Source organism: Schistocerca nitens, chromosome 1 (assembly GCF_023898315.1).
Source record: "Schistocerca nitens isolate TAMUIC-IGC-003100 chromosome 1, iqSchNite1.1, whole genome shotgun sequence".
Classification (NCBI taxonomy): Eukaryota; Metazoa; Arthropoda; class Insecta; order Orthoptera; family Acrididae; genus Schistocerca; species Schistocerca nitens.
The window spans coordinates 259713671-259737293 of record NC_064614.1 but is presented as its reverse complement, the minus strand read 5'-3'; the positions used below and the strand labels follow the sequence as shown (position 1 = coordinate 259737293).

At 39.8% G+C, this 23623-nt stretch overlaps 1 protein-coding gene across 4 annotated transcripts in view; it reads left to right on the top strand.

Moving 5' to 3' along the window:
- The window catches only part of LOC126247510 (serine/threonine-protein phosphatase 6 regulatory subunit 3), a 182833-nt gene that overhangs the window by 49565 nt on the left and 109645 nt on the right, over window positions 1-23623 (top strand). For all 4 annotated transcript variants that reach the window (XM_049948489.1, XM_049948490.1, XM_049948487.1 and 1 more), the window contains one exon: window positions 13964-14134. In XM_049948489.1, coding sequence (XP_049804446.1) covers window positions 13964-14134 — 171 coding nt within the window. The remainder of the gene's footprint in view (window positions 1-13963; window positions 14135-23623) is intronic.

Sequence of the window (23623 nt, the reverse complement as noted above, 5' to 3'; positions counted from 1 at the left end):
CTGCTGTTTGTTTCAAAGTTATTTTAGAAATTGACATCTGAAGACAACACCTGTCAAGGAGCAAGTAGCGAGATGTCCATACGTTGTTCTCATACTAATTGAGTCCAGTTTTCTAGCGATGTGTGGATTGCGCATAGAGAAAATTACAGCCTGAGCTATACTCGGGTGCACTTGTTTGAACACAGCAGTGTGGCCCGAGCTTTACTCTGGCACGGTCGTCAGTGTTCTTTGGTGGCAGACTCCCCAAATAATTAAACATCACTGGTTCGCAAAAAACATCAAAATACTGGTAATCATTAGTAGATTCCAACAGGCTAACCAATAATAATTCCAAAATGCAGCAAAAAATAAAGAAAATCAGAGTTCAAAGCTGCCCAATACAGTCTTGAAGGGAAAAGAGAGAAAAAGAAAAGAATAGAGAAGAACAATAATAGAGATCTTTCTCGTCGCTAACAGGTCACCAACATAAAAGTCAAGTCGCTGATTGTACAGCGCAGAATGACCTGGAGTGGCCTATGAACTGTTAAATACAAATTATTTAGGAATAGAGAGACAACTCCCAAAAAGGCAGAAGCACTGTGTTGTCGACAGATAAACAAACAAAAGGTACAGAGCTTTGCTTTGCTAGCATTTGGAATGAAATTCCTTTCTCGAGCTGTAGGAAAAATGTGCGCGGGCGCGCGTACACACACACACACACACACACACACACACACACACATATATACACTTGACTCCCTACATAGTGCTCAGTCGACTGCCAGCTCTGTCCTGTCCCACAGTGAGTGAACTGCGGTGAGGTGGGGGTGGATGGTGGGGTGAGGTGAGGGATGGAAAGAGGCAGGAGGCAGAGAGGTGGTTTAGGGGTAGCATCTAGTGGCTGTTGGGAGAATGGGGAGCTGTCCATGGGCTAGGTAGGGGTGCAGGTAGGGGGGGGGGGGGGCAGGTGGCAGATGGCTGATCAAGCGATTTTACAGGCTAGGGCATGAGGTGATAGCACACAACTAGCTGTTACGTATTGGGCTGTGGTAATGGGAAAGATGGTGGGGGCGCGCGCGCGCGCGCGCACACACACACACACACACACACACACACACACACACTGTTGGGGGGGGGGCAGCGATTTACCTTTGCTTTAGGCCAGGCAGGTTACAGGAGCGAAGGATGTGCTGTGAGAATAGCTCTCATCTGTGCATTTCAGAGAAGCTGGTGGTGGTGGTGGTGGTGGTGGTGGTGGTGGTGGTGAGGCATGTGTTGGAAGCCTCCATTGAAATCTCGCATGTTGTTGTGCTCTGCGCCCGTTGTGCCCCTGGGAGGTCCACTATGTTTTCGCCAACAGTTTGATGGTGGCCATTCATTCTGGTTGAAAGCTGGTTGGTTGTCTTACCAATGTAAAATACATGCAGTGGTTGCAGCAGAGCTGATATATAACATGGCTACTTCCACAGTGGCCTGGCCTCTGACGGGGTAGGAGAAGCCTGTGATAGGACTGTAGTAGGTTGTGGTAAGTGGGTGAATAGGGCAGGTCTTGCATCTGGGTCTTCCACATGGGTGTGATCCCCTGTGGCAGGGGATTGGGTGTGGGAGTGGAATACGGATGGATTAGTATGTTGTGGAGGTTGGGTGAGCGGTGGAACACCACTTTGGGAGTGGATGGAAGTATCTTTGGTAGTATGTCCCTCATTTCAGGGCATAACTATAGATAATCAAAGCCCTGACGAAGGAGATGGTTCCGTCGTTCAAGTCTCGTGGTATTGAGTGACAAGGAGGGTGCTTCTTCGTGGTTGCTTCTTGGTGTGGAAGTGAGGATCAGGTGTGAGAGGGGATATGTTACAGATCTGTTTGTGTATTAGGTCTGGGGGGTATTGCCTGTCTGCCTTTGTGAGGCCTTCAGCATACTGGGCAAGGGAGTTCTCATCACTGCAGGTGCATGTGTCAAAGGTGGCCAAGCTGTATGGGAGGGATTTTTTGGTGTGGAAGGGGTGGCAGCTGTCAAATTGCAGGTACTGTTGCTGAATGATGGGTTTGATGTGGACTGATATGTAGATTTAGCCCTCTGAGAGGAGGAGATCAACATCTAGGAAGGTGGCATGATGGGTGGAGGAGGATCAGGTGAAGTGCATGGGAGAGAAGGTGTTGAGATTGTGGAGGAATGTGGATAAGGTGCCCTGGCCTTGGGTCCAGATTATAAAGACGTCATCAATAAACCTGAACCAGACCAGGGGATTGGGGTTTGGGAAGCTAGGAATGTTTCCTCTTGGTAGCCTATGAAGAGGTTGGCATAGGAGGGTGCTATGCGAGTGCCCATCACTGTGCCACGAATTTATTTGTATCATCATCATCATCAGTTATCTGCTATATTAGCAGGTCCTTTACCTCTCCATTTTCTGCGATCCATTGCTTCCTTCTTAAGGCTGCTGTATGTTGTACCGTCCATCATGTCATCCAGTATCTGGAATCTCTTCCTTTTTCGCTTCCTTTTCCCTTCTACATAACCTTCTAAAACTGTTTTTATCAGTCCGTCATTCTTTCTTAATATATGCCCAATCCAATTTCTTTTTCTTCTCTTTATTATATCTAGTAACTGTCTTTTCTCTCCCACTCTTCTCAGTACCTCTTCATGTTTTACTCTGTCCATCCAACTTACTCTTTCCACCCTCTGCCATGTCCAGATCTCAAAAGCCTCCAGCCTTTCTGTGTCTTTTTTTCCTCGAAGTCCATGTTTCAGCACCATATAGAACAACAATCCATACAAGACATTTTATGAGTCTCTTTCTGAGTTCTCTGTCTAGACCGCTGCAGAAAATTCTCATTTTCTTATAAAACGCCTCTTTTGCCATTGTTATCCTTGTTTTAATTTCTGTGGTGCACTTCCAGTCGGTGTCTATCCTGCTTCCAAGATACTTAAAATTTTGCACCTGTTCTAGTATTTCTCCATTCAGCATAATTTTTGTTTCCTCCTAGTGCCAATACTTTTGTTTTATTTGTGTTAATTTTCATTCCATATTTTTTTCCGTTAGTTGCAATGGTGTCCACCAAATCCTGTAATTCTGTTTCCCCTGTGGCTAAAAGGACCATGTCATCAGCAAACCTCAAACACCCTAATCTTCATCCTCCAATTTCTACTCCTTTGTCATCTATTGAGCATTGGTCAGTCATATTTTCCAAGTAGAGGTTGAAAAGAGTAGGTGATAGACAGCATCCTTGTCTTACTACTTTTCCCAGTCTGATCCAGTTTGTACTTTCTCCTCTCACTTTAACTGAAACTTTTTGATTAAGATATAATGAGTTTATAAGTCTTCTGGTTTTCCAGTCCACTCTCTTTTTCCCTCATTATAGTCGCCAGCTTGTCCCAAACCACATTGTCAAATGCCTTTTCTAGATCGATGAAGCACATATATAGGTCTCTTCCTTTTTCAATAAACCTTTCTCCCAAGATTCGTAGGAGCCCTATTGCATCTCTGGTGCCTGTATTCCGTCTAAAGCCAAACTGCTCCTCGCCAAGATTCTCCTCCATTACTTTTTCAAGTCTTTTATTAATTATTCTTAACATCACTTTGGCTGCATGTGAAATGAGGATGATTGTCCTGTGCTCACTGCATTTCTTGGTTCCTTGTTCTTTCTGTAATGGAATCATTACTGTTGTCAGAAAGTCCTCAGGCCATTCACCACTGTCATATATTTTATTACATAACCTCAATATTTCTCTTATTCCATCTTGGTTCAAGCATTTTAGTATTTCTCCCAGTATTGTATCTGTACCTACCGCTTTGCCATTTTTCATTGCAGCTATGGCAGACTTTACTTCCATTATGATGGTTGGTCCTTTCTCGTCATCACTTACACTGTTGTGTGATTCAAGTTCCAGAGTTTCTGGTTTGCTATTTGTGTCATATAGCTCTTTTAGATATTCTTCCCATCTCTGGAGGACACTACCTCTTTGTCTTTACTCAAAATTTCCACAGTAGCACTTCCTGCTCTGTTTTGTTCCCATGCCATAGTCTTTACTCTGTTGTATGGTAAGTCGTATCTTCCCTTCCTGTCCAGTTCTTCAATTTCATCACATTCCTCTTTTAGCCATTTTTTCCTTGCCTGCTCTGTTTCTCTTCTCAGTTCATTATTTAACCTTCGGTATATCTTTCTTGCATCTTCAGTGTTCTTGTTTTTCAATTTTCTTCTCTCCTCCATCTCGGAAATCATTTCTTCTGTGACCCATGGTTTTTTTGATCTTTTCCCTTTTACATATCCTGTATTTTGCTGTCCTGCTTTAATGATTCCTTCTTTCAGCATATTCCAATGCTCGTTGGCATTATCAGGTGGTTCTTTGTCTCATAATGTGTTTAGAAACTCCCGATACAGCATTTCTGTAATTTGTTCTTTGTTGGATCTTATCTTCTCTAAATCCCACTTCTTCACCGTGGTCGCCTTCTTCAGTTTTTTCATTCTTATTTCTATTCCTGCCATAAGTAAGTTGTGGTCACAATTAATATCTGCACCTGGCAATGTGTGCACCTTCTTGATTCCATTCCTGTATCTTTCTTCTACCAGTATAAAATTGATTTGGTTTCTGTATTTATCCCCTGGTGATTTCCAAGTTTAGAGCCTCCCCTTGTGGTTCTTGAACCATGTGTTTGCTGCTATCAGCTGCCTTTCCCTTCAGAAGTCAATTAACCATTCACCTCTGTCATTTGTCTTTCCAAGACCATGACTGTCTACTATGTTTCCCTCTTTCCCTTCTCCCACATTGGTGTTCCAGTCTCCCATTACTATTTTGCAGCATTTTTTATTTTCGTCCATTATTCTCTCTATTACACTGTACGTTTCCTCTACAATTTGGTCATCATGTTCTGAAGTTGGCATATACACCTGGACAATCAGTAAATCTTTTTGTGCTCCTTTCAGCGTTACACCAATAATCCGGTCATTTTCATAGTCTACATATTCCACATGTTTAGCCAATTCCTTTGTCATAATCATTCCTACTCCATTCATTCCTTTTACTTCTCCTCCCGAGTAGTACAATACATATTCATCTGACTGCAACTCTCCATGTCCATTCCATCTTACCTCAGCAACTCCTACAAGGTCCATATGATTCTTTTCCATCTCTCTTTTAAGGTTTTCTAGTTTTCCATCTTGTAGCAGAGTTCTAACATTCCAGGTACCAATTCTCATTTTGATTTTTTGCCTTCTTTCAATTCCCCCCCCCCCCTCTCCCCCCCCGGAGGAGGAAGCCATTTTTGTGCATAAAATGGAGACTGCATTATGCAGGGAAGATAATCTGCGGTTCTGGGGGCCGCCCCTAACATGGGATACAGACGCCTTTTGCAGCTGCCCGCTCCGGGTCAGACACTGCATGAGAAATATAGGTTGGAAAATGAAAGACCCCTAGCCCTCAAACCTAATAGCGTCAAGGTCGGAAAAGAACAAGAGCTTGCCGAGGGTGGCCAGATAGGAAAGATAGAAGTGAGGAGCCTGGCATAAGTAAGTGGAAGCAATGCCAGGACTCAGCTTGGGGCCACGTGGTTGCCAGCCACGTATCACTAGGTGTGACTCCCTTGTTTGTATACCTTCCCTTAAAGGTGAAGTAGTTATGGGTTAGGATGTAGTTGGTTAGGTATATGAGGAATGAAGTGTAATTACAATACAAAATACTGTAGTATATATTGACTATATTATGATGGGGATAGATTGCTACTCACAAAGTGGAGGAGGTACTGATTTGCAGACAGGCACAACAAAAAGACTGCAGTACTTTTGAGCTTTCAGCCAGCCAGAAGTATTTCTCCCCCCCCCCCCCCCCCCCACTCTTTTAATTCAGTTAACTGAGGCTATAAGCTGAAATGTATAGCAGTCTTTTTGTTGTGCCTGTCCATGACTCAACATCTCCTTTATGTGGTAAGTAGGATTTTATCTTTTTCATAATATTGTAGGCATTCCATCCTAGATTTTTCACAGTTTGTAATACATACTAGATGTTCATGACTTAACGTGAAAAAAATGTTATCAGAATAGCTTCCCCTTCCCCCCAGTCCAGTTTACATGTATTACCTGTACAACATGCATTTTAAAACAAGCGTCTTTGTGTTCTTGTCGCTCTCAGACCATACAAAGTATCCTAGTAATTGTTTTTGCTCCAGTAATTAAAACATAATATTTACACACACAGGCTCATCATTACTGACAAAGGAGTTCATGTTAATACATGATAAACAATACTTACCGCTTGCCCAGTAAAAGACACTCTTTTTGCTCTGTTCGATGGAGGTGTCAGATATTACATTGAAAGTACCCCTTTCAAGTCTTCGTTATAGACCGAATAAACATTCAAATAATTAAACAAAAATTGCATAATGAACGGTGCATATGATACACGGTTAAATAGAGAAGGGTACAAGGAATGTCATGCTGCCTTTACTTTCTGTGTAAGTGTCAGACTGTGATGCTCTAAACATTTACATAGTTAAAAAGAAGTAAATAAAGTAGACACACAACTTCAGTGATAATAGCTAGTTTCCTCCACTGTCATCAAACATGTTGTTTGTTTTATATGAAGTGGTCAACATGTAATAATTCATAATGGTTTGTGCGATATCATTCATTTATAGTGCTGGCATAACTTCTGTGGTTTCTGTCATCATAAGACTAAAGCTGATGTAAACAAACACTGATAGTGCTACGCTCTTGTAAGTAGGTCATACTTGTGTATTAGATATCTTATTACTAAGTTACATTAAATGAAACTTTAAGATATTCAAATGTATTAACAGTCACCAAAGTTTTCTGAAATCATGCTGCAGCTATGTAGTTTGTATTTCAAAAATAGTGTACAATCAGTGTCTCTGTGGTGTTGCGCTCTGATTGTCGCACTGTTAATATGCAGTATGAAAATGGCTTAGGCTGCTTCCTACTCCGTAATGAAACACACATGTGAAAACAGTTAGAAAGTGCCGAGAAACAGGTTGTTCTTAATGTTATTCATTAATTTACAGAAAAAAATTGGCTTTCAAGTTTTCCGAGGGACTATATTTGATATAGTTGAGATACAAATACACATTGGATGTATAGCAGAATCTATAGCGAAGCAGACATGCTGTAATGTTTACATCAGGTTTATTCTTCTGGTGAACTCTGTATATATGTGATGGTCTTATTTTATGCACGTCAGTGCTGCAACGACACAGATTTGATTGGTTTTGTGATATAATGTATCTGTGAATTAAACATTAATTTTGAAGTTTCATTCAGTAGTCATAATCTGCCATTTTGCGAAGGCCACCACGTTCAATGCCTTTATGTTCCTCAATATGCAGGTTCTCTAGCCAGCTGCCTTTACCTCTCCCTTTTAGACCCTGATGAAACCCAGCTTCTGCTCCCGAGCTAGTTCTCAAAGGCAGCTTCTCTGGCCTTAGGCAGTCCTTACCATGGCTGTCCACTGCAGTTCAGCACATGCTGCACCAATAAATATGATCTCAACTTTTTGCACCAAGCAAGGTGGCACGGTGGTTAGCATACTGGACTCGCATTCAGGCAGATGATAGTTCAAGCCCGCATCCAGCCATCCTGATTTAGGTTTTTCTGTGATTCCCCTGAATCACTTCAGGCAAATGCTGGGATGGTTCCTTTGAAAGGGCACAACCAACATCCTTCCCTAATCCGATGGGACCGATGACCTCGCTGTTTGGTCCCCTCTTCCAATCAACAAACCAACCAAAATTTTACCCAGCTTGCTGGCATACATTTTATGTCACAATTTTCAGGTTTCAGTAGTTGATAGCAGTTGGTATGATGAGATCATTCAGTATTGTAAGTATTTAATTGTGCTTGAAGAGTATATACAGTAATGCCCAGGAGAGAGAAAACATAGTTGCAGTAACTAGAATTGAATTAAAACTAATACCTTCTTATTTGAAATTAGGAGCAGTTCATTAGGCTAATTGAGTCAGTTATACGAGGGTCACTCCAAAAGAAATGCACACTATTTTTTTTTTAAATCCATCTTTTATTCTACATGTTTGAAAGTTTTACAGTGTGTAGATACATCCTTTAGGATCAATATTTTCATTTCTCCACATAATTTCCATTCCTCTCAACTGCCTTACGCCATCTTGGAACCAGCGCCTGTATACCCGCTGCACGGTAAAATTCTGGATCAACCTGTTCGAGCCACTGTTTGGCAGTGTGCACAAGGGAGTCTTCATCTTCAAACGTTGTTCCACGAAGAGAGTCTTTCAGTTTCCCAAAGAGATGATAGTCACATGGGGCCAGGTCAGGACTGTAAGGCGGGTGTTTCAGTGTTGTCCATTGGAGTTTTGTGATCGCTTCCATGGTTTTTTAACTGACATCTGGCCGTCTGGCTGTGCATTGTCGTGCAACAGCAAAACATCCTGCTTTTGCCGATGTGGTCGAACACAACTCAGTCGAGCTTGAAGTTTCTTCAGTGTCATCACATATGCGTCAGAATTTATGGTGGTTCCACTTGGCATGATGTCCACAACAAGAGTCCTTCGGAATCGAAAAACACCGTAGCCATAACTTCTCCAGTAGAAGGTGTGGTTTTGAATTTTTCACCTGTCACAATTCATCCAAGAAATTCATCTCCACCATTCTCGTATGGTTCCAAAAGTTCACTGCATACCGTTTTTCTTGTTTCTTTGTGAGCCACTGTCAACATCCTGGGAACCCACCTGGCACAAACCGTTTTTTAACGCCAACACTTTCAGTATTCTGCAAACACTTCCTCCCCTATCCCAATGTAGCGTGACAATTCGTTCACTGTGATGCGTCTGTCAGCAGTCACCAATTCGTTAACTCTCTGCACATTGTCTGGAGTGTGTGCAGTAAGAGGCGTGCCACTGCGAGGACGATCCTCAATATTGCCGTGCCCGCTTTCATCATGTAACCTGCTTGCCCACCGACTGACTGTACTGCGATCGACAGCAGCATCTCCATACAACTTTTTCAACCTCTTGTGGATGTTTCCCACTGTCTCGTTTTCACAGCACAGGAATTCTGTGACAGCACATTGCTTCTGACGAATGTCAAGTGTAGCAGCCGTCTTGAAGACGTGCTGTGACGGCACTGCTCACGGGAACAGGTTGAACTAAGTTTGAAAACGAGCAGGAAGGATGTATCTACACACTGTAAAACTTTCACAATGCAGAATGAAAACTGTATTTTTACAAAAATAGTGTGCATTTCTTTTAGAGTGACCCTCGTATTTATGCTTTTATTTTGAGCAGAGTGTAGTCTGATAGTCAAGTTGACAACATTTTGATCCTGGTTCTTAGGGTGGAATCCTTGGATATGTGAAACAAACTGAAACATAGACTGCTGCATTAGCACTGTTGAATATGCATTTCCTGGCTTTATCACAGAATTGAGATAACAGGAAAAGTTCATTTTAGGTCATGACAAGGTTGACAGCGATTAACAACAAAACTGATATATGACATTAACTGCACTACATAATCCAAGAGTGTCTGCAGAAGGGTGGCTGGAGGAACAGTTTATGGGTCAGTCTTGTATCTCTCTCACTGATGTGGAGTCAGTAGTATTGTGATTTACCATGAACAAAAGATGGCATGAGAGGTTTCTATAGGAATCCCATTTATACATCTGGATCTGTTCTGCCAGCCACCTTATATTGTACAGTAGAGGATCTTCCTTTTACAAATAATAAACATTTGTATGGGCTCTAATTTTTCAGTGTTTTGCATCCAACTGGAGCAGTATCCCTGGGTTTTCTTTGTAATGGAAAATTGAAACTGGAGGTCAGCATTTCTGCTTTAACTTTGCTGCCCTAAATTTCATTTACTATGTCATCCATGAGTGTGTAAATACTTTGGTGCCAGTGACAGTCTTCACACACAACCAGAAATTCTTTGTTTTTTATGAGAGGTCTTTAGATAAGACTCTGCTACAGTAGTTGCAGAAAGCTTCTCACATTTTCCTTTTAACAGCCAAAAGCATTTCGTTTAGCTATTATCTTATATTTGTGTAACTAGAAATCCGTATCTTTCAGTTTTTCTTCACTAACGCCCATTATCTCTAGATTGAGTCTTTGCATTCCCCATTCCAGATTTTCTATCTCCCCTACTACGTTAATACTTCTTTCAGTCCATGCTCTGACTCACAGTATGTCACCATTTTGTTGCTTATTTAGTCTTCATCTCAAAGTTATCTCCCACTTGGCAGCTCCTTCCTGGAGATCCGAAGGGGGCTAATCCAAAATCTTTTGCAGTGGAGAGATCATTATGACATTTTTTCAGTTGAAGGCCTTAGTTCTTGTCGATAAACATTGTGCGTCTCGAATGCAGTTGTTTCCATTGCCTTTTGCATCCTGTTTCCATTGCCTTTTGCATCCTGTTGCCCTTGATGACTGCTGACTCTCTTTCACCTTTTAGGGTTTGTTTCCCACCCGAAGGGCAAGATGTTATGAAATGCTAACTGATTATGGTCAAAGTAGAGAGGACTGGCAATGGCAAGAAAAGCGTTTCTGAAGAAGAGAAATTTGTTAACGTAGAGTATAGATTTAAGTGTCAGGAAGTCGTTTCTGAACGTATTTGTATGGAGTGTAGCCATGTTTGGAAGTGAAATGTGGATGATAAATAGTTTGGACAAGAAGAGAATAAAAGCTTTCGAAATGTGGTGCTACAGAAGAATGCTGAAGATTAGATGGGTAGATCACATAACTAATGAGGAGGTATTAAATAGAATTGGGGAGAAGAGAAGTTTGTGGCACAACTTGACAAGAAGAAGGGATCTGTTGGTAGGACATGTTCTGAGGCATCAGGGGATCGTCAATTTAGTATTGGAGGGCAACATGGAGGGTAAAAATCGTAGAGGGAGACCAAGAGATGAATACACTAAGCAGATTTAGAAGGATGTAGGTTGCAGTAGGTACTGGGAGATGAAGAAGCTTGCACAGGATAGAGTAGTGTGGAGAGCTGCATCAAACCAGTCTCAGGACTGAAGACAACAACAACAACAACAACAACAACAACAACAACAACATCTGTTCTTCTGACCTCTTTGACAAGGGCTTCAGCAGAGTGAGGGCGCTCCTTATACCATGAGTCTTTGGCTGCCAATCTGATGATTTTTATTCAAAATTTAAGCAGTGGCTGGGATGTTTTAATTGCTAGTCAGAGATGCTACTCCTAGAACACTTTCCTATGATAGATCTTGCCTGAGCATTCTACGCATTGAAATTGCTTCATATGACATGCTAGAAACTGCGCTTGCGTGTTTCTTCTTCTTCCTCTCCTCCTCCTTCTTCTTCTTCCACACAGGACATCCATGGGTTTCCATTGTGCCATTACTTCTAAATAATTTAATACGATATTCCGCATCACTCCTATTGTTGATGTAGTATCCAGGTCATTGCTTTCTTCCTGAATGAAAGACTGGAATTTTTTGTGCCATTGAGTGTCATTTTTTAATTTCTTGTCAACAAAAGACCAGAAAGCAGTCCGGCCACTCCATTCTGGTGATCCTAACATGCTGAAGGAACGTATTCAAGAGAACATAATGATGACCACATGAGTTATCACCCATTGAGATGAAATTTCGTCAAAATGTTGGCGATATTGTCCCACTGTTCATTGCAGAATTTCATTCCTGTTCTACAGAACAGTGAGATTGCCCTCAACAGCAACGAGAGATGTACAGTGGCCCCATGTAATGCACCCCAGACCACCACTCGACCACCATTTTGTTGCTCATGTGGGACGCAGTGTTGGAAGCATTTAATATTACTGAGTTGTATCCTAACATCTTCTGATCATTACAGGAACAATTATAGCAACACACCTGTGTCACATATCGTGGTGATGCAAAAACTTCTGTTGATGTTTGTATATTTTCTTTTGCAAAATTGATTATTCTTACTAATAAGAATTCTATAAGCTCAAGATTTTGTTTGAGTTAATGGACCAATTTCTTTTTAGTTTGCCACTTTGTAGTGAAAGTTTTGTTGCCCTGAGTACAGCATGGAGAAAACAATGTGATAAGAAGGTCAGAGCAAGGTAGGGGACATCCAAACCAGCAAAATTTTCCAGTTAACCACAGTTTGGATGTCTGTCGAATAGTTGAAAGCTGCTCCCAACCACCACGCCATCCCCCTCCCGTCCCCTCCCCTGTGATTCTCTGTAGGAACAACGTACCAAAAGAGAAACTGTCTGTAGGATGTGTTTTGCCCAGTGCCAAGGTGGCTTAGTGGCTAATGCACCTGCATAGTAAGCAGGAGACCCAGTTTAGATTCCTGGCCTTGGTACAGACTTTCACTTGCTGCTTCAGTCTATATAGATAAAACCTTTCAATCACATTTTTCAAATACTTTTGTCAGTTTTCTCACTTTTTTCAAGTGCCACTATGGCTACTCACTCTGGTAATATAAAGTTCCAATCATTGTTTGCTCAGTACACTTCATGTTCTCCTTAATAGCTACATTTTCCATTAGAAATTTCCTTACATTTTGCTTTATTCATGCCCGTAACAGTTTTTACTGTGCACATGAGTACCTTTGTTAAATACTTGCCATTTTTAGTTGTGTGTCTGTACAGCTGTCATTTGATAAGAGGGTGAACATGTTGGTTTGTTTAGTTTGATATACATCCTTGTTCCTAAATAAATTCTCATAAACTCATTTTCGGACCTTCTGCATGATTTGTATGCATTTGTATATATTTTTACTAATATTATGATGTATGTACGTGATTGAAAAGGACTTCAATTCTAGGTCATCAGAATCTCTATTTTACACAGTGGGTAATGAGTATGTAATCACTTGAAATTCGAAAATGATTTAGAATCATCAGATCCTTTTAGTTTCCTAATTGTTAGGTAAACTAGAGTGAAATTCGTTTTTAGTCCCATTTGATTCTTACCAAGCCAAATTTTCTTAATAGTCTGCTCTCATAGTACGTTAGGAACAAATGTACTTTTGAACAGAAAAAAGACTGAAAATCTAACTTTGAGTCTTCAAAACTTTACTTCATTGATTAGTAAACATAAGTAGGTAATAAGAAACAATATAGGGAAGTGAAAGATGTTAATGAAGTCATCTTAAACTCTTTTTATTGGGTGAGAGAAGCTGGAGGTGAATAAACGGAAATGACATTTCATCATAACAGTAAACACACATTTTAAGGCATGTCCAATACATTGACTCACCCCCTTTTACTGCCACCTGCTCCTCCTCCAGTGTAGCTATTCCATCGTTCCAGTCTTTACAAAAACCCAAGGAAGCGTAAAGTGGTCTAACAGTTAACTTGAAAACTGAAATTGGCTACAGTCAAATGACATACTTACGCTGCCAGCATTAATTAAGGTATTGCTAATTGAAATCAGATATTATGGAACTGGCTACATTCATTACTGTATTTCAGACCTCTGTCTTAGGAAAATTGCTTCCACATCCAGGAGGAACTGTACCTTAGCGTATATTTGGATCATGCTCTACACCTAAACTTCTTTTTCCTCATAATGCTGTTTTTATATGATTTATTTTCACTTTGCTGATTACGTGCTTTCATTTTTTTTCTGTTTCTGATTGTTTTCTCTGTTACCTTGTTTTTTACTGATTTGTCTTCCTTCTTTTACATGATATTTTGAAATTAGATTTATTGATGATCTTTCTGTGCTGGTCTCTGAGTGTTAAGAAGCGCGCTAGATTTTAAATACTGATTAATATAGTATATCATCATTTCTTTCTTGGTGACAATGACTTGGAATGACACTCACCCCATTTCATTAAGATTGTTTTTATAGTATTCATGTTTTCTGTTCACCATTTATCTTGAGAGAACAGTTATTTGTGTAATTTTTAAATTGAATCCTAATGTTAGGATTTTTTTTTCACTTAGATCTTTCTGTAATGTTCATAATAATCACCATGTTGATGATAGTTACTGAAGCTTTGTTGTTTAATATACTTCTTTTTGTCTCCTTCTCTTCCCAGAACTGGTATTCCTATCAGTTCACTTGCTTGCAGGTACTCGAGTTCTTAAAGTCAAAAGAAAACTGTGTGGATTTACTGCTCAAGCATTTGGGAACTTCAGCTATCATGGATCTTGTATTAAAACTAATCACACAGATTGAAGGAGTACAAATGAAACAGAACATTCTCACAGTAAGTATATTTGTGATTTATTTATTGTTAAATATCAGTTTCAGATGACTAATTGTTAATGTTAAAACTAATTGGAGTGGTGCTATGGCAACTTTTCAGAACAGGCGTTGTATTTATCTGTGCTGCTCTTAAGTGTCTTAATCGATATTACTTTTTTTGCTGTTGTTTTGTGAGACACAAGTTACAGAAAGTAAAAAAAAAAGCTGTCATCATTCCGAAGATTGTTTTGAACACCATAGTGCTTTACTTTGTATGATCCTGTTGGAGGTGGCTTGCCTTCCTGTGACATTTGAACTGATTTACCCAGCTAGTTGTAGGGGAACCTACAGTTTAACATGCATTTCGAACCACGATGCAGCTTCACATTTTTCACATCAACAAACATTACCAGAAATGAAAGAAGTGATAAGTGAAAGATGAAAATCGTAGGAATGATCACGTATCAAACTCCAGACCTTTAGATTTGTGGTCTGGCACTTTACTGCCAAGCCATTGGACTGATAGCAGATAATACAGGGTGGCGCAGATGGATCGGGTGGTTTTGAAGTGGACTGTACGTCTGGAGGGGGGGAGCCAGGTGTTCGGCGACTTCGTCCTGTGGTGGGGGGGGACGGGAAGTTTCAGTTGCAGGCTGGCAGTCAGTCGCGATGGCTACGTGGTCCGTTGAGCATCGTGTTTTCGCAGTGGAAGAGTTCATACGCAATAACGAGTCAATTGTTGCTGTGACGCGTGCCTTTCGCCGGCGTTTCAACATCCCACCTCGCGGTAGTGTTCCTAAGCGAGATACGATATTGAGTTGGGTGCATAATTTCCGCACTACTGGTTCATGTGCTCCAAAATGGACGCCTAGACCGCCAACAATAACAACGCCTGAGAACGTGGAGCGTGTGAGACGCGATGTCACTGCGAGCCCACGTCGATCAACGAGACGTCGTGCTCAAGCTCTTGGAATGTCACGTCGGAGCCTTAAAAGGATTCTTAACGAAGAACTGAAATTCCACCCCTATAAAATCCTGTTGGTACAGAAGATTCTCCCAACAGACCATCTTCAAAGGCTTCAGTTTAGCCAACAGATGTTGGAGTTATTGGAAGATGTAAACCTGATTATCATGATGTCTGACGAGGCTCACTTTCACATTAACGGATACGTAAACAAGCAAAATTGCCGTTACTGGGCCGACACTAACCCAAGAGATCTACACCAACGGCCTCTCCATAGTGACAAAGTGACGGTTTGGTGTGGGGTTTCTAAGGTAGGGATAATTGGTCCTTACTTTTTTGAAAATGAAAGGGAGCAGGCGGTTACTGTTAATTCGCAGCGTTATGTGAACATGATTGAAGATTTTCTTCTCCCACAACTTGAAGAGAACAATTACGACATGGGCAATATGTGGTTCCAACAAGACGGGGCAACTGCACATACCGCTAGGATATCAATGCAAGCTGTACGCGCTCTGTTCCCTGGCCGTTTGATTTCCCGTAATGGAGATGTCCATTGGCCCCCTCGCTCGCCGGACCTCACGGTATGTGACTTTTTCTTATGGGGCTATTTAAAAGCAAGGGTCTACATGAACAAACCCCGGACCATTCAGGAGTTGAAGGCAGCAATTCACACCGAAATCACATCAATTCCTGGTGATGTGCTTGAGCGGGCAATGCGGAATGTTAAGGACCGACTCCAAGAATGCGTCGCTCGAGAAGGAGGGCATTTGATGGATGTAATTTTTAAAAACTAACATTACTATTTTTTTGTTAATAAACTTCCATTGTAACTACACGTTTTGCACTTTATTTCAATCCAATACCTTTACAATTGACAGTTTGACAAGTATTTTAAAACCACCCGATCCATCTGCGCCACCCTGTACATAGAACTATGATAAAATTGGATATTAGGTTCAGTGTATGATGTTCTTTTTTATTTTATTTATTGTTGTTATTAGTTGTATCAGAATGTAACAGTATCACAAGAAAAGCAGTTCTATTCATTTGTTTTGTCTTCATTAATTTTGAGAAGTTGTAGGATGAAGATGACAAATTACAGTACGAAATTTCTATACAATTTCGATTGAAATTTAAATAATTATTAGAAGAGAGGTAACTGGAGTTTAGCCTCCAGCAGTGTCAGCTGCCGTGAATTTTTGTGTTTAACATATTTAAGTATTGTCACCCAAATGAAATAAAAATGAATGTAGTAAGTTACTACAGAAATTAGAATCAATATGGAATGAAGTCTGGGATTTCTTTGCCACAGAAACAAGGTCATTGTGAACTGTTAAACTTGTTGCATTCCTCAATGACAGGTTGGTACCGATTCATACCTATATTACTTAAGCGTTCTAGAAAAATAAACACCTGAAATATGTATGATCAGCATTATATAAGATAATTCTGGATTAACTAAACTTACAGAGATGGAGAATGGTAACTGTATCAATTTGAGGTAAGGGATCCTGGTCTGGAAACAACAGTGTCAAAAGTTATAAGTGGAAATCATTCTGGTACCTCTGACAGTCTAATACGTGTACGAGTACTGTTGTTGCCAAGAGTGTAGGGTAGGCAACTTTCAGGGGTGGCAGTATGAACAAAGGGAAGGGAAAAAGTCTGATAAACAATGCATATGAAGTGCATACCTTAAGAGCTATGAGCAATTACTGTGAAACACATCTCTTCTATTGAACCTCTGCTCATCTGTCATAAGGGGAAATTTTTCTCTTGTATTGGGCTATACTATCACCTCTGAAAGTCACCTACGCTACAGTCTTATTAACAGCAGTACTGGTACATGTATTCCACTGCCAGAGGTATCAGAACAATTTGAGCTTATAACTTTCAAATCTCTTGTTTCTGGATCAGGGTCCCGTACCTCAAACTGATAGAGGTACCCTTCTCAGTCATCTTGTATACCAGATGTACAGGCAGTGACTGATTTTGGGCACCTTAGCATTGTTTGAGTTGGAGTTTATTATAGCTATGATACACTAATACTTATAATGTTGTGCTATCTTCTCCAAACATAAGACTTCATTCAGCATTGTTATCTAATTTTAATGAACAGTGCACCATCAAGTCACAGATCTATTGTGCTGTCAACTAAAGGTAAAATGGTGGTGGTGGTGGTGGTGTTGATAAAAGATACGAAATATATGGGGAAATTTCAGATTCTTCCAAAATCAAAACTGGAGTAAGACAAGGAGATGGACTGTCTATTGTTTTTCATATGCATCCTGAGAAAAGTGATACAAAAATGGTGCAAACAGAACTCAAACCTCAAATTGATCAACCAGTCATTCTATGCAGAGGCAAGTAATCTACACATTGCCTAGCATTTGCAGACAGTTTAGCAGCCTTAACTTGCTACATTTCATCTGCCCAAAATCAGATTGAACTCTTGAAAGAAACTGCAGAAAAAGTTGGTCTCCAGATATCTTTTGAAAAAAGAGAGAAAATATGACCTATACAACAAATAAGCACCAAAGTTCTTGAAGATGAAATGTTACAAAATCAAACAAGCTCCACAGTTAAAATAGCTCAGTGAAACCATTCAGGAAAATGGCATTGAAACAAATGCAAACAAATCCGGATGCCAAAAGACGGAAACTGCATGCTGACTTATTAGAGAGATCTGCAGCAAGAAGTGTACCTCCAAGCACACAAAACCAAGACATACAGTACAGTAGTTAACGAGAATGCCACTTTGGATCAGATAAAGTAACTTTAAATAGGAAAACAGACATTGAAAACACCGAAAAGAAGGAATCCAAAATTGCAAGAAAGATATAGGTCCAAAACTTATAGTAGATGTAGAATACCAACCAAGAGGCAAACAGGAAGTCCAACAATACACAAATATCCATGGTGACATTAAAAAATGCAGGTTAACATTCTATAGACACATTAAATGAATGATCCTAGACAGGCTTACAAAACAGAGTTGACTTTGTTAATAATAGGAATAAAGCCAAAACGGACATGATGAAATGGATTTTCAAGATCATAGCTGATCTGGAATTGGCAGGAATTACACTGTATTATGTCCAAAACTGTGAAATCTTCAGGTCCAAAATTCACAAAGAGCAGGGTGACTTACAGGGAAAACCAAAGATGACTGGGCCAATATTGCTGAAAAGAGAAAAGACGACCACAGAAAGAGAATGAAAGAAATGGGGGCACAAAGGAAGGCAAATCACCACCACCGCTAAGTACTTCATGTGTTCCTGATGGGCTTATTATTAATGTTAATTTATAATAGAAGTAATATTAATACTTTTGTGAGTACATGGGCCAGCTTAGAACACAGAGTTCTGGAGAGAGAATTGAGGAAAGTCACCAAAGAACTTGTAAATTTAAAGTAAGAGCACAAATGTGAAAATTAATGATGGACAAAAAGATCACACTTGTAATTAGTTTCTGTATCCAGCCAACATCTACACACCTACTACCACAATAAGTGTCAGTGAAGAGGTTCTTGGCTGTTGCAACCAGGGGATAAATCCCATGAGCCTCTGTAAAACTCTCAGAATTCTTTGTTTAAATCAAATTACCATTTTCAGTCATTTAAAAAGAAAAAAAGGCATCAGTAAATGTGATATAGTTAGCATTTCATGTTAATCTCTGTTGTAGCAAAGAACACCAGCAATGATTTTGGGATATCAGTGACTTGCACACAAAGACTTTGGGTTTTTCTCCAGTATTTATTCAATTTTGTGCATATAGAATGGTGTTTTGTTTTTGCACATTTCAAAAAATTGACACACAAATTATTGTCCACCTTTGATTCACTTATAATCACTGTCTTTGCATTTGCTGATATTCACAGTAGAACCATTTCATTACTTAGATGTAATTTTCTGTATTTGGGTCATTCCTTTGCAAATTATCAGATTTTAGCCAAAGTGGGTTGCATCATGGTTACAGATTTAAATGAAATTTGGTACAGTTATTACCTGCACTAAATTAAGCTCATGTCTCAGGTATTGAAGTGTGAAACCCCTGGGGGCTGAGCTAGGCCCTCCCAGAGTTACATTTTTTTCCCGTACTAAATCAGATACAGCCAAAAGGTTGGTCTCATTTGAAAGGTAGCATCTCTCCCTTGTAGGAGAAAGCAATAATGTGTTGCAATGGTTCATGGTTCAGAAGTAATACATAGACAAACAGCTACACAAATTATCTCATTTTTGCAAGTTTCCAGTGTTTTTTATCTTACATGTGAATGATAGTACTGAAACAATATTTGGTGTGTTAGAGAGGCGTTAAGGCTGAATTCATACAACAAATTTGGTTGTGTTGCTTGCATGCACACATTGACTTTTTGGATTTTGAAAATTCCAAAATTATTGAAAATCACTATTTGGGACCTCCCCAAATCCATTGTGTGCAAGGTCACAGCATGCTGCAAATTGTTTCATTACGTAGCTTGTATCTAATTCTAATTACCCCCAAAATATCTGTATTACTCCAGTGCATAACTTTTTTATTGTACTCTTTAACAGCTTATACGTGTTAAGGACAATATTGTAAGTGCCACAGAATTTGACACAAGAGACCATTATTCTGCAACATATTCAACATGAATTAGTAGAAATAATGTGTTTCACACTCTGAACACATCAATCATTATCTAAATAGAATGTTACATAGGAAGCACATGTGTTGAAGATCAGTGCCTTTCCTCACTTTTACTGCTGAAAGTTGTTAAACAACTGGAGTATTTAAATTTCAGTTGCTCTGTCCAGTGCATACTGTCTGCCTGTTACAGTGTTTGCCACAATATTTGGTTTTAGAATGTCTCAGAGTTTCACCCAGCTGACTTCGTTGGTGAAAAAGTAAACTTTAGCTGGTCCAGGTGGATGCATATACTTCACCAAAACATCTCGGTTCTTTTCAGAACAGTCCACAACAAAAGCAAGTTGCCACTTAGAATTGTAGACACAAATAATGTAAGAAGATGGCCTGATATCCTGCAATGATACTGATTGCTATTGTACTGGAGAGTGTTGTGCCTCTGCATTGTGAGAGAGATAACCCATATCGTATCTCATGGTGCATGAAGTTCGATACATCTTAACAACATCCTTTCCAGCAGGTATAAAGTGGTGGTATTGTCTTGTGTTTGGAATTGTCGTGCACTGATCAAATCTTTCATTCAGTAGCATTGCACTGTTATTTTCAATGTCTCCTCAGAAGACATAGAAGAACTGAATACCCTTTATCTTGTGTGATGCAAATTCAAAAAGTGCTTGTGCAGTGAGGATTGGGTGATGAAGTTCTTGAAGACTCCTCCTGGCACCCAGTCTTCTTTTGACTGTCTCCCCAACTCTGTCACAGGCACTCTCCCTGTGGCTAATGGCAAAGAAATGCCACTCAGTATCAATCCGAAGTCCTCAGAATGCAGTGTCAGATTTTTAAATTTTTCTGGTTTTTATAGTGAGATGGTGCTCCATTTGAAAAGTAGTGGTTTTTCCTAAGTGTGGCATTGCATGCTTTATATGGGGAATAATGGTTTTCTGATAATAATGTACTGCAGCTGTTGATTGAATGAGATAGTCACTTATTATGCAAATTGTCTTCACAGTTGATGATGCTGACCCTGATTTCAGTGGATAAACTACAAAAGGATTCACTGTGGCATGGGTTTGCTGCCAGTGAAATCCTTGTGTTGCATCTTGTGCAATAGATGAGTAATTCTCAGAAAAATCACCAATCACAATACACTGTTGGGATGAGTGTTTCTTTCAGTGAAGCTAGATAAAGTGATTACTGTTTTGTTATAAAATAATGTTTTTTCAGCACTTCAAGTGTCTTGCAAAAATTGTTTATGAAATCATCAACTATTTCCACCACTTACATCAATGTACACCGATCTGTCGTGATCCACTGCATATACTGGACATCTTCAGCCAAACAGTGCTTCTGATACTGCAAGAGGAGCTGAAATACATTGCACTCCAGGGTACTTATCACATTTATATAACATATAGTTCTTGCTTTCGGTAGAGCATACAATCTTCTCAATCAAGTCTAGTTGTCATCTTAAGCTTGGCGACATCTAACATCAGCTTTATGTTCTGTTGATGAATACACACACACAGAGCATGGGTTCCATGAGCACCCGCGGGTACACACCATTTGGGACGCAACTGTGCAAATTTCAAGAAACCAGCTTTGTAAGTGGGAAATTCTCTTTGAAGGCTGCATACAGCTTCTTCAGATTCACTGAAACAAGGCATTTCTGTTTGTGTTCTTTAACACCACATTCCGATCGGTCAGATACAAAGTCTTTCATCCCTGGACACAAACAACTGTACTCATCATCTTCATAAAATGTACAAACAGCCTGATGTACTTTATCACATAAAGACTTGCGTCCACGATGCGTCACATCAGGCAAGATGAATCACTTTCTGGCCAAATGTTCTTTTAACGAGTGATAGTCACTGGGCGCCAAGTCAGGACTATAGGGTGGGTGATTATGTTCCACTGAAACTGTTGCAGAAGAGCAACGGTTTGCCGAGCGATGTGTGGGCGAGCGTTATCATGGAGAATGTGTACGCCCTTGCTCAACATTCCTCTTCTCCAGTTCTGAATTGCCAGTTTGAGTTTTTTCTGTCTCACAGAACCTGTCAGCATTAATTGTGGTCCCAGCGATGCAGCTCTGACGACGAGGTGAAAGAAGAGGTTCATAGATTTCTGAACAGCATGGCAGTGAGCTGGTATGACATAGACATAAAAAAACTGCCACAGGTTCTCCAAAAATGCATCGACAGGAATTGTGATTATGTTGAAAAATAGCTAGAAGTTCAAGCTGTAAACTGATGTAAACCATTGTAGAAATAAATAGGTCTATGTACTTATAAAAATAGGAGACCTTACTTTTGGGATAACCCTCATAACTCTGACCCCCCCCCCCTTTTTTTTTACCGCAGTGTTGTGACAAGAGAATGAGTCACAACATACATGACCAAAAAGTGTGTAAAATTGTCCAGGTATACTTTCTCATGATGGTAACGCAAAGTTTCCTCATCTTCAATTTGTAATCGTGTACGAACAGCGAATAGGTGCTTTGTCTCATCTCTATAGCCACACACGTTTGACTCCTGATTGTTTGAAATTTCTGCCCCAATGCTGTGTACCAAGAAAACATTTCTTCATGTCATTCACACATGATCATGCACTTTGCGGCTCACTTCCGTACTGAACTGTAGTGTCATGCTCATTGCTCATAAGATGATTCAGTAGTGCGCACAATGACAGCACAGCTGTGATTGGATGGCTGTGGTGGACCAGCCAGGATTCCTGGGATGGCAGAACTGTATTACAGGTGGTGTGTTAGGTTGCTGTCTGTACATAAAAAAAATATATTATTATTACATGTATTAGGCTTTCTACAAGTGATGGATGGGACATTTGGAGTTATGGAAATCAAAATAAAATGTTTAATTTTAGTCCTTGATTTCTTTTCTTCGAATTAGAGCACATATTATTTGATGGACAAGATTAATGGGCAATTTCAGTAATTCACCATTATTTTTGTCTGCAGTTTTGACTAATTGTCCTGGATTAACGCCGTACAAATAAAACAGTGAAAAATTAAAAATTTAATGTTGAATGTAACTTAATGCACTTTGGACACTTAAGAAAAAATCCCTTAAAGATAGCAGTGGCATGGTTTGGTGCTTTAGGGGATAGATTTTTAACTTCATTACCTCGTATAAATTGTGCCATCCATCACAGCGTTTATCTGTCGCAGCGTTATAACTTACAGAATTCTGTAGGTCTTGAGCAGGACTCAGTGAAATGAAAGTCTTTGTTTACTATCAAAAAGCTATGCAAGATTTTAGTGACAAATGGGAGAGCTTTCATTGTAAAAAAGAAATTAATGCAAAAGAACTTGGTGATGCCTTCTAGTTTCCAGATCTTCTAGTTATGCTACTGAAAACAAGCTTAATAATGAACTACTTGTCAGTAATGATGGGCAATCATTGCAACAATGAACTGTTTATCAATAATGGTGTGAAATGATTGCCAACTTGACAACTTACTGTTTACCAATAGCACCCACAAGTGTAATTTCTCTAATATGATGGTGATAAACGAAAGGGGGGAAAAAGTTGCAGAATCTTTATATTCTCTACATGTAAATTTACCGCCTTAGGATTTCATTGAAACTGTTTGCAGTCATGACTTCTACATTTTTAACAGTCACACACAGGCTCATTCACTCATAGAATGCCTGGTACATGTGGTGTATCAGTATTAGAACATGGTTAAATGGCTTACGATAAATGGGAATAACATAGATATTCAGGGTGTATATGACCCGGGACAACTGGGAGATCCGGGAAAAACACGGGAATTTTTTCATCCGGGAGAAAACCGGGAATTGTTTAGAATTCCGGGAATTTTTGTTTGTTTTAGTTTTCAGTTAAATTTTTGTGATTTTGAATGGTAAGAACCAATATTCTAACAAAGGACATTACTGTATCCCGC